The sequence below is a fragment of the Triticum aestivum genome, chromosome 3A, assembly GCF_018294505.1.
Source record: "Triticum aestivum cultivar Chinese Spring chromosome 3A, IWGSC CS RefSeq v2.1, whole genome shotgun sequence".
Taxonomy (NCBI): domain Eukaryota; kingdom Viridiplantae; phylum Streptophyta; class Magnoliopsida; order Poales; family Poaceae; genus Triticum; species Triticum aestivum.
This window is the reverse complement of record NC_057800.1, coordinates 518,475,698-518,489,344: the sequence shown is the minus strand read 5'-3', so window position 1 is coordinate 518,489,344 and position 13,647 is coordinate 518,475,698. Positions and strand designations below refer to the sequence as shown.

General features: G+C 43.5%; 2 protein-coding genes across 2 annotated transcripts; both read left to right on the top strand.

The window, feature by feature from the left end:
- The first annotated feature begins 412 nt into the window (after positions 1–412).
- LOC123061963 (glucan endo-1,3-beta-glucosidase 13) lies at positions 413–3,769 on the top strand. The gene is made up of 4 exons (XM_044485255.1): positions 413–715; positions 1,081–2,349; positions 3,293–3,323; positions 3,432–3,769. Exons 1-4 carry the CDS (start codon positions 661–663, stop codon positions 3,559–3,561), a joined length of 1,485 nt encoding a protein of 494 aa, XP_044341190.1. The 5' UTR covers positions 413–660; the 3' UTR covers positions 3,562–3,769.
- Positions 3,770–9,440: 5,671 nt separating this feature from the next.
- LOC123058522 (profilin-2) lies at positions 9,441–10,510 on the top strand. The gene is made up of 3 exons (XM_044481236.1): positions 9,441–9,684; positions 9,773–9,910; positions 10,022–10,510. The coding sequence occupies exons 1-3, from the start codon at positions 9,562–9,564 to the stop codon at positions 10,154–10,156; spliced, it is 396 nt and encodes a 131-aa protein (XP_044337171.1). The 5' UTR covers positions 9,441–9,561; the 3' UTR covers positions 10,157–10,510.
- The last annotated feature ends 3,137 nt before the right edge of the window (positions 10,511–13,647 follow it).

Below are 13,647 nucleotides of genomic sequence, written 5' to 3'. Positions count from 1 at the left end.
AAGTGCCATGAAAGATGGTTCATTTGCCACCTCCATGCTGCGAACGTTCGCCAGCTACAATTACCGATAGTTAAAGCCAAGATCTTTGGAAAATGCAATCACTGGCAGGAAACAAATCAGGTTAGCTATTTCCTCACGAATTATTAGCTACGTCACTCGACACGAGCCAAGGTTCCAAGGTCAATTTTTACCAAGACCCCGTGAGCTCACGCGTCAACCTTTAGCCGTGTGGTCCCTGTCCAAGCGAACATTCCTCGCTGCTCCTACCTTTTTTTTCCTCAGGAAATTCCCCGCTGCTGCTGCTCGGTCCATCGGCCCCCTCCCCTCCCCTCCCCTCCCCCCTTCCGTTTCTGTTCCGGACCCGTGCGACCTCCGTTTAAACACCCTCAACCCTATTTTATAACGCACCCCCTCGCGTCCGCGTCCGCTTCCGCCCGCCCGCGACAGTCACGCGCGCACTCCATTCCACGTCTGCTCCGCTGCGCCGCCTGCGCCCCGTGGCCAGCGTCAGGCATCAGCCCTCCTCCTCTCTCATCCTCCCCTCCCCTCCACTCCACTCAACGGGCACACTTCCCGGCCGCGTAGCCAGCACAGGAGCGCGGACGGCAAGAGCAAGGCCTTGTCAGCGAGGAGGAGGCCCAGCTCGGTGCTGGGACGCCAATGGCGGGGCGGCATGCGGCGGCGGTTTCCGCGTTCCTCTTCCTGCTGCTCGTGGGTGAGTCCTTGAACCACATGCTCCTTCAGTTCGTCTTCTGGTACTAGATAATAGTAGTGGTTGCCCTTTTGGAATGTGAAATCTTAGTTAAGTGGACGGCGAGTGCCAGATGCCTTGCTTCCCGCTGGGTGCTAGCTAGAGTACCTGCAATGTGTATGGTGCCGTGATGGTGTCCGACGAATATGTTCTTTTGGGGGAAATCCAATGATCTAATCCCCATGTCCCATGACCTTTATCTACTACCCAACCTTCAGATTCTTTGTTTTTCTGGCATGGAATTTGTAGAATATTAAATGGACGCATCAATGGTGGCTAAAATAAAGAGAGATTGCGCGCCCCTGAATCCTGATGTGGGGCTTTTGCAGGGCACTGCCACGGCGGCAAGACCGGCATCTGCTACGGCCGCAACGCCGACGACCTGCCGGGGCCCGACAAGGTGGCGCAGCTCATCCAGCAGCAGTCCATCAAGTACGTGCGCATCTACGACACCAACGCCGACGTCATCAAGGCCTTCGCCAACACCAGCGTCGAGCTCATGGTCGGCGTCCCCAACGCCGACCTCCTCGCCTTCTCGCAGTACCAGTCCAACGTCGACACCTGGCTCAAGAACAGCATCCTCCCCTACTACCCGGCCACCGCCATCACCCACATCACCGTCGGCGCCGAGATCACCGAGAGCCCCATCAACGTCTCCGCCCTCGTCGTGCCGGCCATGCGCAATGTGCACGCCGCGCTCAAGAAGGTCGGCATGCACAAGAAGATCACCATCTCCAGCACGCACTCGCTCGGGGTGCTCTCCCGCTCCTTCCCGCCGTCCGCGGGGGCGTTCAACAGCAGCTACGCGCACTTCCTCAAGCCCATGCTGGAGTTCCTCGTGGAGAACCAGGCGCCCTTCATGGTCGATCTGTACCCCTATTACGCCTACCAGAACTCGCCCAGCAATGTCTCGTTGAACTACGCCCTCTTCTCGCCGCAGTCCCAGGGCGTGATTGATCCCAACACCGGATTGGTCTACACAAACATGTTTGATGCGCAGGTCGATTCCATCTTCTTCGCGCTCATGGCTTTGAACTTCAAGACACTCAAGATCATGATCACCGAGACGGGATGGCCGCACAAGGGAGCTCCCAAGGAGACCGGGGCGACTCCGGACAATGCTCAGACTTACAACACCAATCTGATACGCCATGTTGTCAATGACAGCGGCACGCCTGCCAAGCCTGGGGAAGAAATAGATGTCTACATCTTCTCCTTGTTCAATGAGAACAGGAAGCCGGGCATCGAGTCCGAGAGGAACTGGGGACTGTTCTCTCCAGACCAAAGCTCCATCTACAGCATAGATTGGACTGGCCGAGGAAATGTGGACATCATGACTGGAGGAAACCGTTCAAATGGTACTTGGTGTGTTGCTTCAACCAATGTCTCGGAGACGGCTCTGCAGAATGGCTTGAATTGGGCATGCGGTCCAGGCAATGTCGATTGCTCTGCTATTCAGCCAAGCCAACCCTGCTACCAGCCCGACACATTGGTTTCACATGCTTCATATGCATTCAACAGCTATTATCAGCAAAATGGAGCTACTGATGTGGCTTGTGGATTTGGTGGTGCTGGAATGCGGACGACGAAAGATCCAAGTAAGTATCCTGTGCTTAAAACAACTACATTGATAATGTAAGGAATGCTTGCACTGTATAATATCTCTGCTTCATTACTGGCTTTGGATGTAGTCTGAATATAGAAAACTAGTCAATTGTAAGCCTACACTTGCAGACAATATGTGCTGACTACAGTGTTTATGATAGTAGTTATCCAGGTCCTTGACTGAAATTGCAACTGTAAGTCCATTGATATAATGCTAGCTGTATTTCTGGACATGTAGCTGGGTATTTCTTTTGATGAATATATATACAGTTATCAGGTGTTGACTGAGTTTCTTTTTGTCTAGAGACTACAGAGAAGATAGTGCATTACTGAATTTACTGTAATAACATAGCCTTTTGACTTTTGAATGCCTAATCATGAATTTAATAATTTTATTACGTTTTCTCCCCTCTGCCGCTTCTAGCTAAAATCTGTTAGGTTAGAAAAATGGCATGTGCATCATCAGTTTTGAGATATGATCGATTCATTTTGTACGCCAATTATGCTATAACATTTCATAGGATTCACAGGCATAATCTTCTTATTTGCTAGTTCTGCATGAATCGACTTATGCTCTGATAAGAAGAAAAAATCATGCATAGACATTTTTATAATATAAATGGCCTCAATTTGATAATGGAGTTACAATTTAATATGGAAGTTTGATCATGGAGTTACAATTTAATATATAGCTTACCGATGGGTGCTGTCGCATGCTGCTTCACGCAATGCTAGATGAAATGAATTAGTACAAGATATGGCTAAACCAGTTGTGATCCTCGTGTGTTGCCTCTGCATCACTACTCTAGTGTTCTCCTATGAGCTGTGAAGTGTGACCAGTTTTTGCTTGTACTTGTTGGTTTAATGTTACTGTCGATGTTGCTTTTAGTGTCAGCTGGATAATCTTTTCAATGATTTTGTATTGCTTGCTTGCAGGTTATGACACTTGTGTTTACATGGCAGCCGGGTAAGAAAAAACTCTCTGATCTCTCTTTACAAATGTGATGAACATGCCCACCTACTGGTCTGATCAACAGTTTGCACTAACTATTGTTTTCCTTCTTCTTTCTTACAGCAGCAAGATTAGCACCAAAAATTCAACCGCCACTCCAACTCCAAGCGGCTCCAGCCCGTCACTGTTGGCCCAATGCCGCACCCTTCTGCTCCCTGTGCTTCCCATTGTGATTGCCGTGGGCTTTCTGTGATTTTCGGAGCACGCTCTAGTTAGTACGTTCGGTTCGAAGGTGAGAGGCTAATTGCCTAATACTGGGAACCAGTAATGTTCTGATGTGTGGTGAAAGGTGGCAGTAGGGACCTGTTATGCAGTATGTTATTCTGTTTGGATGTACATCGCTGCGCGAACAATATATGTTAGTTGCCATTGAGAACTAGAAATGTGTTGCCGATGTGGTCTCTCTAACTGTGCTCATCTTTACTGCATTTTGCATCATGCTATTAATTTGGAATCTCTTCGTTGTTATTTGACATCGTTTCATTCACCAGAGGTCCTAGGATTCAGAATTATTAAGCTGTCTATCTGAATTATGCGGGCTTCTACTTTCTAGTAACTCCTCTCCGCCTGTTCATTTTCTTGAACTTCAACTGTTAGTTTTACTAGTTTTGCTTCGATACACCCTTCTTAAAAGTGTACACGAGTATTAAAGTTACTTAAAAAGGTTATCATCATATTAGCCTGCAGATCACATGCATTGAATAGATTGATTTAGATATAAAAGACTACATTACCCTTTTTTTATTGAAGGGTTAACTTCTAATCTTCACATTTAATCTGTATCTTCTCAACTGTTATGTTAGTTCTCCACTATGCGGATGATATTCTCATTTCTCTTTTTTTTTTGAGATAAATTCTCATTTCTCATGTATCCGTTGGTTGTGGTTGTAGCCCTGTGTAGAAGTTAAGTATGGGTTGTAGCCTGTGTAAAAGATGCAATAAGTACGTAGTAACTTGGGTTTGCAAGCCCAAGACCAACTTGGCGACCGCTTTCGGCCAGAGTGCTGGAAAGTAAGATTCGGCTGACCCACACCAGTCCATCGGCGGTACGAATTGCAGGCCCAGTGTACATCCAACGTTGCTGACTCGCAACTCACTGGCTTGGGTCCACACCTTACTCATCACGTTATTACTAGTACCCTAAAGAAAAATAATTATCATCTCATATGTTAGTTACAAAGATTTACGATTATGCCCATGCTTATTGTAAACCCTTTTCTTTCAAGGGTTCGGGTCATTTCTTTTGACGGCTTAAAAAATTAAAAATGTTAACGCCCACACGTGTGGGCGTTAGCCAATTCGTCCACACGCCTCCATCATCGTCCAGTAACTTCTGCACAAATCTTGGCACGAATTAGTTGATTTTGTATGCCACGTAGGACAATTCGCGTGTGTGATGTGTGAGAGAGGTCGCCCACACATCCGTTTAACCACACGGAGGGGCCGGTGTGTGGGCGTTTAGCAGTTCGCCCACACACCAGTTTTTCAGTCACGCACAAGGGTTGTTGTGTGGGCGTTTGCCATCTCACCCACACACCCGCCTCCTCTCCCACACCCAAGCTGCCAGTTGCCATGCGTTTTGCAGTGTACATGGCAACTGCCCTAGTATGATTGCAAGCAGATGGCAACTCTCTCTTTTTTTTACCCGAACATGTCAGTTGCCATATGTTTTGCATGGTACATGGCAAACTGCCCTAGCGTGCACGTAAGCAGATGGCAACTCTTTCTTTTTAAATGGCAACTGCCCTAGCGTGCTTGTGAGCACATGGCAACTCTCTCTTTTACCCGAACATGTTTTTTGCCATGCCTTTTTTTTTTGTAGCGCTACGTCGCAACTGCCTAGTGTTAGTAGGTAGCAACTCCTAAAGTTTTGAAATCATGACAACTGCAGTAGACCAGACCACACATGGCAACAGCTGTAGTTGTCCAAAAAATGGTAATCTGGAACTTTGACCTGAGATGGCAACTGCAGTTGAGCAAACATGGCAACTGTAGTTGTCCGACATGGCAACCGTAGTTCAGCGACATGACAACTGCACTTAAATGAACATGGACGAGGGTCCGGCCCATGGCAACTGCGGGGCGCGCGGTAAAGTGTCATGTGGGGCGTGCGGGACCACGAGGTACGAGGCCTGACGTACCAGGCGTGTGGGCGTTATCTATTTCGCCCACACGCACGCGTGTAAGAGAGATCGGGAGGGAAAAAAGAGGCGTGTGGACGCTAATTGTTTTGCCCACACACAGACGTGTGGGCTGGTCCTCTTAGACATCACACAGAACGTGTGGGTAGATTTCTTAACGCCCACACGTGTGGCAGTTATCGGCGTCCTAAAAAATAGGACATGACTAGGGAGCACACGTGTGCTCCCTAGCATTCCGGAGCACACACCCAAAAAAGGTATGTTTTTGTCTTAATGCTATGATGCAAAATCCACTTCAAAAAAAAAGATTTTGTCCCATGTGCAATTATTTTGTGTGTTCAAATTTATAAGAAAGTCATAACTTTTGAACGGAGCATCAAAATTATGATCCGTTTTCACGGTTAGATTCTTGGTGACGAGCTCTTCAAAACTAGATCCCATATTGATATGTTTCAACGAAAATTTTTTCTTCGGGCAATTTTGGTGTCACGGGGAGGCAACTTTTGTACTACCGTAGGCAACTTTCAATTAGGGTGTGCACCATCGTCATCTATCATATAGATGTTCTTTTGAGTTGGTTATAATGACTACCAAATTGCCTAGCGTCATGTGTAAGTTGCCTACCATGACTAGCTATCAACTTTGCTGTTATATGAAGCACTTGTTGCCAGGTTGCCTATCATGACTATATATCGACTCAATGCTCTTACAAAGTTGGGTATCACGATTGTCAAGTTTCCTGGCGTCAACTATGAAGTTGCTTTTGATGAACTTATTTTTTCAAGCAACTTTGTTGGCACATAGAGGCAACTTTTGAACTACAGTAGGCAACTTTCACCCCCGATGTTCTTTTGAGTTGTAATGACTGCCAAATTGCCTAGCATGACATATAAGTTGCCTAGCGTCAATTATGAAGTTGCTTTTGATGAACTTATTTTCTCAAGCAACTTTGTTGCCACATAGAGGCAACTTTTGAACTACAGTATGCAACTTTCACCCCGATGCTCTTTTGAGTTGGCTATAATGACTGCCAAATTGCCTAGCATGACATATAAGTTGCCTAGCGTCAACTATGAAGTTGCTTTTGATGAACTTATTTTCTCAAGCAACTTTGTTGCCACATAGAGACAACTTTTGAACTACAGTAGGCAACTTTCACCTCGATGTTCTTTTGGTTGGCTATAATGACTGCCAAATTGCCTAGCATGACATATAAGTTGCCTAGCGTTAACTATGAAGTTGCTTTCGACGATCCTTTTTTTCTCAAGCAACTTTGGTGCCATGAAGAGGCAACTTTTGATTAGGTTACTAATGTTCTTTTGAGTTGGCTACCATGACTATCAAATTGTCTAGTATCACGTGTAAGTTGCCTACCATGACTACCCATCAAAGTTGTTGCTACATGACCCACCTTGTTTCTTATCATGACTACCAATCAACTCAATGCTCTTATAAAGATGGCTATCATGACCTCACATTGCTTAGCGTAACCAATGAAATTGCTTCTGATGAAAATATTCTCAAGCAACTTCGTGCCACGGAGAGGCAACTTTTGTTTTACAGTAAACAACTTTCTCTTAGGTAGTGTATCATGATCACTTATCATCCAAATGTTCTTTTGAATTGGCTACGATGACTACCAAGTTGCCTACAATCACCTATAAGTTGCCTACCAAGCTGCCTACCATCACGTGTAAGTTGCCTACCATGGCTATCTATCAACTTTGATGCTACATAACGCACCTCGTCACTAAGTTGTCTATGATAGCTACATATCAAATCAATGCTTTTATAAGTTGTCTATCATGAACGTCTACTTGCCTAGCGCCACCTATGATGTTTCTTTTGATGAACTTTTTTTCTTGTCAGATATACAACTTTGGTGGACAGGAAGGCAACTTTTGAAATAAGATAAGCAACTTTCGGTTAGGTTATGTATCATGGTCGCCTATCAGCCCAATGTTCTTTTGAGTTGCCTAATATGACTAACAAGTTGTCTAGTATCACATGTAAGTTGGGTGCCATGACTACCTTTCAACTTTGGTGATACATAAAGCACTTTGTTGCAATGTTTCCTATAGTGACTACCTATCATCACAGTGACGGTCAAGTTGATTAGCATCGCATATTAAGTTTCCTTCAACAAACTATACTACATATCAAATCAATGCTTTTATAAGTTGACAAAAGGAAAGGGCAGCCTCCCTACTGACACATACTTGCCAAAGTGTTGGTTACAACTTGCCTGATCACATAGAAAAATTTGCCTAAAGAAAAAATAGTTGCTCATGCTGATTATTCACTTCGATTGGGTTACCTAGTGCGAAGCAACACACACTAGTCTGCATCATAAAACAAAATGAAAAATGGGCACAGTTCAAAATGCACCACGAGTTCTACTTCTATTACAGATACAAAGCCAGTTTAGAATTTACAGCGAGTATACGAACGGTAGAACTTCTCGAATTCCTTCAGTGTGGGAGCACACTCCACCTTCTCAAGCAACACTCACCACCTAGCAAAAAAGTGCCCTGCATCAATCACACAGGCAATACAGATAGGTTCTGAAAACTGCACATTTCAAAAATCTTTTCTTCTTCAATCTCATATGTGGTCAGGCCCTTGTTTTTGAGGAAGGAGAGGAACTTGATGGCGTTCTGGACGTACTTCCCTCAACGGCTGCGTCTGCAGCAGCGCCTTGAAGGCTAGCTGCGGCTGCATCTCGCCACCGTCGGCGTCTGCTGCTACTAGGTGCGACGGCCGAGCATTTGCTGGGTGCGGCGCTCATCTCTGGGAGTAGGTAAGAGGAGGAGGCGGCGGCCGGGGTTGTGCTTGGTGTGGCGCGCGGCGCCGGGAGGAGGATCAGGGCGGCATCCGCTTAACCAGGAGGAGGAGCACGACGGCGGAGGGATGCGTGGCCTGGAGAAGGAGCGGGCGGCGGACGCATCTCATGGGAGGAAGTGCAGGCGGCTGGTGGTGGAACGACGAGCAGGTGGGATGAGTGGATAAGGTGCGGGAGGTGGGCGACGCGTATGTTGTTTTGTCGATAGTGCGTGCGCTCGGGACGACTATCTGTTGATGCTAAGTGCGTTCGGTTTATTCGGTTTACATGGTCCAATTTATACGGTTTTTCAGTTTGTACGGTATTAATACTTCGGTAAATATGGTATGAAATTAAAATACGGTTCGGTTTTGGTATATACCAAATTATTTCGGTATGGTTTCGGTATATATACCATAAAAACCAAAGTTGACGCGAATTTGGAAATGATGTAATAATAATTAGCAAATTTATGACTCAAAACACATACTATTCTACACAAATAGTATATGACTATATATACAAGTATATATGCATGCATTGATTCATCTGTTGATGGTTATGGACGTGCTTAGCATTTTAAAAATAGAAAAATGACTATGTTACAAGAAAAAAGTACGTGCTTAGTAGTGCATTTGACTCATGTACAAGAAAAATGGCAACTTGTATGGTTGTTCATCTCAAGAAATATAAATTTATTTTTTACTTCGGTTTATTCGGTTAACCGTTCGGTTTTCCGGTATATACCATAAAAACCAAATTCAAATTGGTATGAAAAGTTCATACCATACCGAAATCAGAAACCATAAAAACCATAAAATTGATTGGGTTCGGTTTATTTTCGGTATGGTTTTTCTGTTCGGTTTTTAAATGCACAGAGTGACCAATGGCAAGGCCGAAATTGCGGCCGAATCCACGGGTGTGTGCGACGTACGTACGGCTGTGGGTGGGGCTCATGTTGATGGCAGCGCACCGAAGGAGGCGCGAAGTTGAAGGGCGAACTCAGGATGGATGGGTGGTTGGGACGAAGCAGCAGTTGGGATCCAGACATTTCCCCCCTCGGCCTCTTCCTCTCCTCTCCCACCCTATTTATACCGGCTTCCGCCCCCCGCGATTGCACACCCACCGCCGGTTACGTGCGCCTCGATCGCCACCGCGACAAGCCGCAGCAGCAGCGAGAGAGACCGATCGACCCCGTTTCCTTGCCGGAGCGCCGCCGGGGAAGGCGAAGATGTCGTGGCAGACTTACGTGGACGAGCACCTGATGTGCGACATCGAGGGCCACCACCTCGCCTCCGCCGCCATCCTCGGCCACGACGGCACCGTCTGGGCCCAGAGCGCCGATTTCCCGTCGGTACGTCGAACCCACTCGTTGCTATTTGGCGCCTGCATGAGCCATGCATGCGCCGACGATCTCTGACATGTTTGCATGCGTGATCCAGTTCAAGCCGGCGGAGATGGCCAACATCATGAAGGACTTCGACGAGCCGGGGACCCTCGCCCCGACCGGGCTGCTACTCGCAGACGCCAAGTACATGGTCATCCAAGGTGAACCTGGCGCCGTCATCCGCGGCAAGAAGGTAACCATGCATGCACGTCGGACCCTTCTCATCTCTGCCCTCACCGACCAAACCAAACGTAAAATCAATCGCCGTTGGATCGGATCCGTTCCATTCCGTCCGTGATCGCAGGGCGCGGGAGGCATCACCCTGAAGAAGACCGGGCAGGCGCTGGTGGTCGGCATCTACGACGAGCCCATGACCCCGGGGCAGTGCAACCTGGTGGTGGAGAGGCTGGGCGACTACCTGGTAGAGCAGGGCATGTAGACGACGACGACGACCACGCCACGCCGCCGCAGCACCAACAATACTACCGGCCAAAAGACACAGTAGATCTCCACGCGCACGCATATGGGATTGTGGTTCAATTTCTCTCGCATCCTCCTCTAATCCTCTCTCCCTGTCCCGGCAACTACTTACCACCCCTCTTGATTCATCCGCGATATTTTCCCCCCTTGTTTCATGATGATGAGCCGTTCGTTTCGGCTAATAATTTTGATTTTTCTCTCCTATACGTATCGTTTTGGTCATTTGGGTTGCCCGTTTGAGTTGTGGATCCGGAACAATATATATATGTGATTGCCATTGGTATTTTGCAATATACGAGAATATTTATGTGTATTCCATCGTGTGGTCTGCCTTTTTTTTAGCTGTCTGCTTCAACTCCATATACATCGTTCCTATTCTGCTCCTGCAGGATCGTTTGAAGAAAAAAGCAAACAATATATATTTTTTCGGTTATGCAAGAAAAAAAAGATATTCACTGAGGAATCCACTCAAATTTGATGCGCATAGACTCTTTATTGGGCTTATTAAAAGGCCATAGCCATTTTCGGCGGGGGGACGAGCCACATAAAAGATTCGTTCGATCAAACAATTTAGTCCACATGCTGCCCGATGGCCTCCAGCGGACCAGCCCAAAAACGCAATTCCCTCGAAGAATGTAAAAAAAAACATGAATTGCAATGTTGTGGGCCCAAAAACTGCTCCCGCCTCTCCCAACAAATAGACAAAAAGACATAAAAATGCACTAGACTGAAAAAAAAACTCCCCAAAAATAATCTAGGACAGATTAAAAAAATCTTTAGTTGTCAAGATATTATGAAAACAAAAAAAAACCACAAAAATGTATTTATAGAATAGAACAAAAAGATTTCTACAAAGTTTGACATTGGTGATGTACAACAAAATTCTGAAAATGCCATATCAATAGATCGAATTTTCTTAACTTTGCCATCTTTAATACACCAATTTACTTGCATTTTTCTTACACACAACCAGGAAAGGTAAAAACATAGAGAAAATTGTCATCGCAAAATTTAAATTTTGCCATGGTAAACTCGATGAATTTTCCATAGAATATAATATAAATTTGCAATAGTCAAATACAGCAAAAACAACATACACAGGAAAAACTGCCATGGTATTAAACGAGAAAACATGGCAAACCTTGATGGAAAATGTTCTATATATCATGGTTAGTTAGCAAAAAAGTTTATACTTGTAATTAAGGATTTTGTTTAAGAAAAGGTTTTGTTTCACAATGGTTTTGTGTTTTGGCGGTTTTATGTACATGGTAAAAATCAGGAGGTGTTGAACATTATACATGGGTAGCATGGCAAAAAGTTATAAGATTTTTGCCATGTCAAAAATTATTTTAGTGACATGGCAAAATTTATAGATTTTTGCCATGGAAAAAATTGTGTTGGTGAAATGGAAAAAATGTATTGATAACAAGGCAAACATTATAAGATTTTTGCCATGGAAAAATTTTTGTTGGTGAAATGAATTTATATTGGTGTCATGGAAAAATAGTAATGAAATTTTTGCCTTGGCAAAATTTGTGTTGGTTACATGGCAAAAAAATATTGGATTAAATACATTACAAAGAGTTTTAAAAGTCTTTTGCCATGGTAAAAAGTTTTAATAAATTATTAATTTCAATGATGTTTGCCATGTGCAAAACATCTTAGAAATTTATGGCGGTTACAGAAAAAAAGAATCTAAGATTTGCCATCTAAGTAGTACACATGATGGCAACTGTAGAATATCATTGCACATTCACATGACACAAAAAGATTCATTAATTGTCATGTTGACGAACTGAAAATTCTAAATTTGCCATGTTGTAAGAATGTTTGACCTCAAAAAAATTCCATATCATTGCTGGACAACATGTTCAAAAAGTGCCATATATTGTAATTGCATGGCAAGGTACAGAATTTAAAAAATGCTCACACGGACAACTCTAGAAAAATGTTGTTACTGTAAAGTTGCCATGGCAATTGTAGAGAGACATATAATTCTAAGTTTTACCATCCGAGTAGCATGCATGATGGCAATATTTTTTTTCCCAAAATCATGTCAAAAAACATCAAAAGGGAACACATGATATTCTCCATTGGTAATCTAGCAATTTCCATTTCAATGCAATCGATGTATGGCAATTTAATTCAGACGAAAAGAACAAGGGGAAGGGCAAAATAGTAGTCCTGGTATTGATCCTCTCCATCAGTAGTCTAGAATCTTCTGAATCAAAACAATTCTCAACTAGTTGAGCCTTGTTGAGAAATCAAGAGCTAGAAATACTTGCCGACAATGGACAAATATGATGGTACAACCAACCTTGAGAAATTACATGCACGCACCAACAATTGTTATGCTCTTTAGGTTTCTAGTCCCTCCCTTCCATATTATAAGAGCATTTTATGCTCTTATATTATGAGATGGAGGGAGTTGTTGTTTTTCTTATTATCTCAAAGAAAATAGTTTTTCTATTAATTTTTTGATTTAACTTTGACATATTATAGAAATTCAAGATTAAAATGGTTAAAAAATAGAAAAATATTTGTGATTAAAAAATGTTATTTTTATAAAATTCTCACAACAATAAGAAAATAGTCTCGAAAACACTTATTATTTTTCCATTTTTTAATATTTCTTATAAATGAAGCAATTTTTAGTTTTTAAGAAATGTTCAAACGTATCAAAAAAATTTCCTCAGATTAGAATTATCCATCATTTTCAAAGAATAATCGTGAATTCCAAAAAGATCAAGTACTTCTAGAAAATGTGCTAGTGAATTTAAAAATTATTAATTGTTAAAAAAATAATTAAAATACTAGAATAAAAGGTAAAAAAGAGAAAACCCGTAAAACCAAAAAACAATTAGAAAGAAAAACCGGAAATAACCAATAAGTTGAATAAAAAGGGGAAAAAGAAACGGCGGAAGACAACCAGAAAATTGCTCAAGAAAGAGTCTAGCGTAAAGAAAATAGTCCGCTTGCTTCCTACTGGGACTGGCCCATCTTTTGTTTATCAACCAAGACCTTGGCCATTTTATTCGAAATCACTAATTAAGAAGCACTCATTGCAACATGTGAGTTTCCCTTTTTTTTCGTAGATCCGTTTATTCAAAATGTTTTATCTCTGAAACTGTTCGTCCAAATCTTGATCCGTTTTTACCGTTGGATTTCTCGTGTCGAGATCTTTAAAACTAGATCCCATGTTGTTAGTTTTTGACGAACTTTCTTTCATGAAAAAACAGATCTAAAAACCAGATGTAAAAAACCGACTGGGAGCACTTTTTTCCCTTTCTGAAAAGAGGCATGACTATGCCTCTTGCTGAAGCAAATCTGTGCCTCTCGTGAAAAGGAAAAAGAAGAAAGCATTTTTTTCATTTTTGGGGGGCATGACCATGCCTCTCGTGAAAGAAAAAAAAACATGTTTTTTCTCGTTTTTGAGAGGCACGACCGTGC